At 33.5% G+C, this 1193-nt stretch overlaps 1 protein-coding gene across 1 annotated transcript in view; it reads left to right on the forward strand.

Annotated features, from left to right (window-relative positions):
• Nucleotides 1-1193, forward strand: part of RBBP6 (RB binding protein 6, ubiquitin ligase) — a 60728-nt gene that overhangs the window by 37325 nt on the left and 22210 nt on the right. The window contains 1 exon segment of the mRNA XM_019473964.1: nucleotides 161-197. Coding sequence (XP_019329509.1) covers nucleotides 161-197 — 37 coding nt within the window.

The raw sequence follows: 1193 nt of genomic DNA on the forward strand, positions 1-1193 counted from the left end.
CCAAGAGAGAACAGTTTATGCATACAAATAAATTTCCGCATTCGCTAGACTATCAGAACATAATGGTTTGATGTTCAGGTTTTATAATCTGTTTTCACTGCTTTATGTTGGGTACAAGTGCTTCATTTTATGTTCTGATCACCTTTATTTCTTCTTCTAGAAGTCGAACTGAGCCAGTGAGTGGAACATCAAAAGCAGTATGTAAAAACACAATCTCACACTTTTTTCTACACACTGCACTTAATTCTAAACAATGTAGCCTTTTATTAATTTTCCAAATATTAACTTAATATATTTTCCAGTAAAACATAGTATATGTTGTAAATACAATGTATTTGATTCAGCATAGTAAAAACTGAGTAATGCCATCATTTGCACAGTTCTAATGTGACTATTGGTATTTGTGCCTAGTAATGCATTGTATTTCGTATTGAATATGCTAGAATATTTCCTGTATGACTTTGTGTTGTACAGATAATGTATGATCGTTTTTAGATCATGTAGGAGGTTCAAGGGCACAACTGAACATGGTGCCATGTTCTACATCTGTCTGTCTATAGCTAGTAATATGTATGTTTGTATAGGTTGTTGTGTGCTTTTTGTTTCTTGCAATAAAAATTGTTTGGAGTGTATTTTTTGCCATTTTCATATTGTATCACTTAGCTTTTGTTTTTAAATACTTTTTTTGCCTAATGGTTTTTGAAAATGTTCTCAAAAACCACTGAGAAACCATTATTGTTAAACTTGGTACTGTTTCTTACTTTTGACTTGGGGGTTCAAACAAATACCAAAACCAACATATCCCATATGTTTTGAGGACAGTTCTGTGCAGCTAAATGATTCCTTTTCATGTCCTTAAATACTTGGGTATTTGTTCCTAAAACTGTATAATTGAAGTGATATTGTTTGGGCCCCTCTGAGTAGGTAAATGTCTTTAATAGATTGCCGTGAATCTAAATATCGTTGCTACACAAAGTGGTATTCTAAAGTTCTGCATTTGATCTTTCCACTTTATCTGATGAAGCAGTTTAGTTTAATAGTTCGTCTGCAAATGAAAATATCTAATACAAATTTTGGCACAAGGTTAGAGCCTGGTGCATTTGTGGGTAAAACCCCTGTCATTTTTCTTAACTTCTGCCTGCAGTACATCTTTGGATCTGGGTGACTTCAGGGTTGGGTGCTGCTTTAATTTC

The sequence above is a fragment of the Aptenodytes forsteri genome, unplaced genomic scaffold, assembly GCF_000699145.1.
Source record: "Aptenodytes forsteri isolate BGI_AS27 unplaced genomic scaffold, ASM69914v1 Scaffold55, whole genome shotgun sequence".
NCBI lineage: Eukaryota > Metazoa > Chordata > Aves > Sphenisciformes > Spheniscidae > Aptenodytes > Aptenodytes forsteri.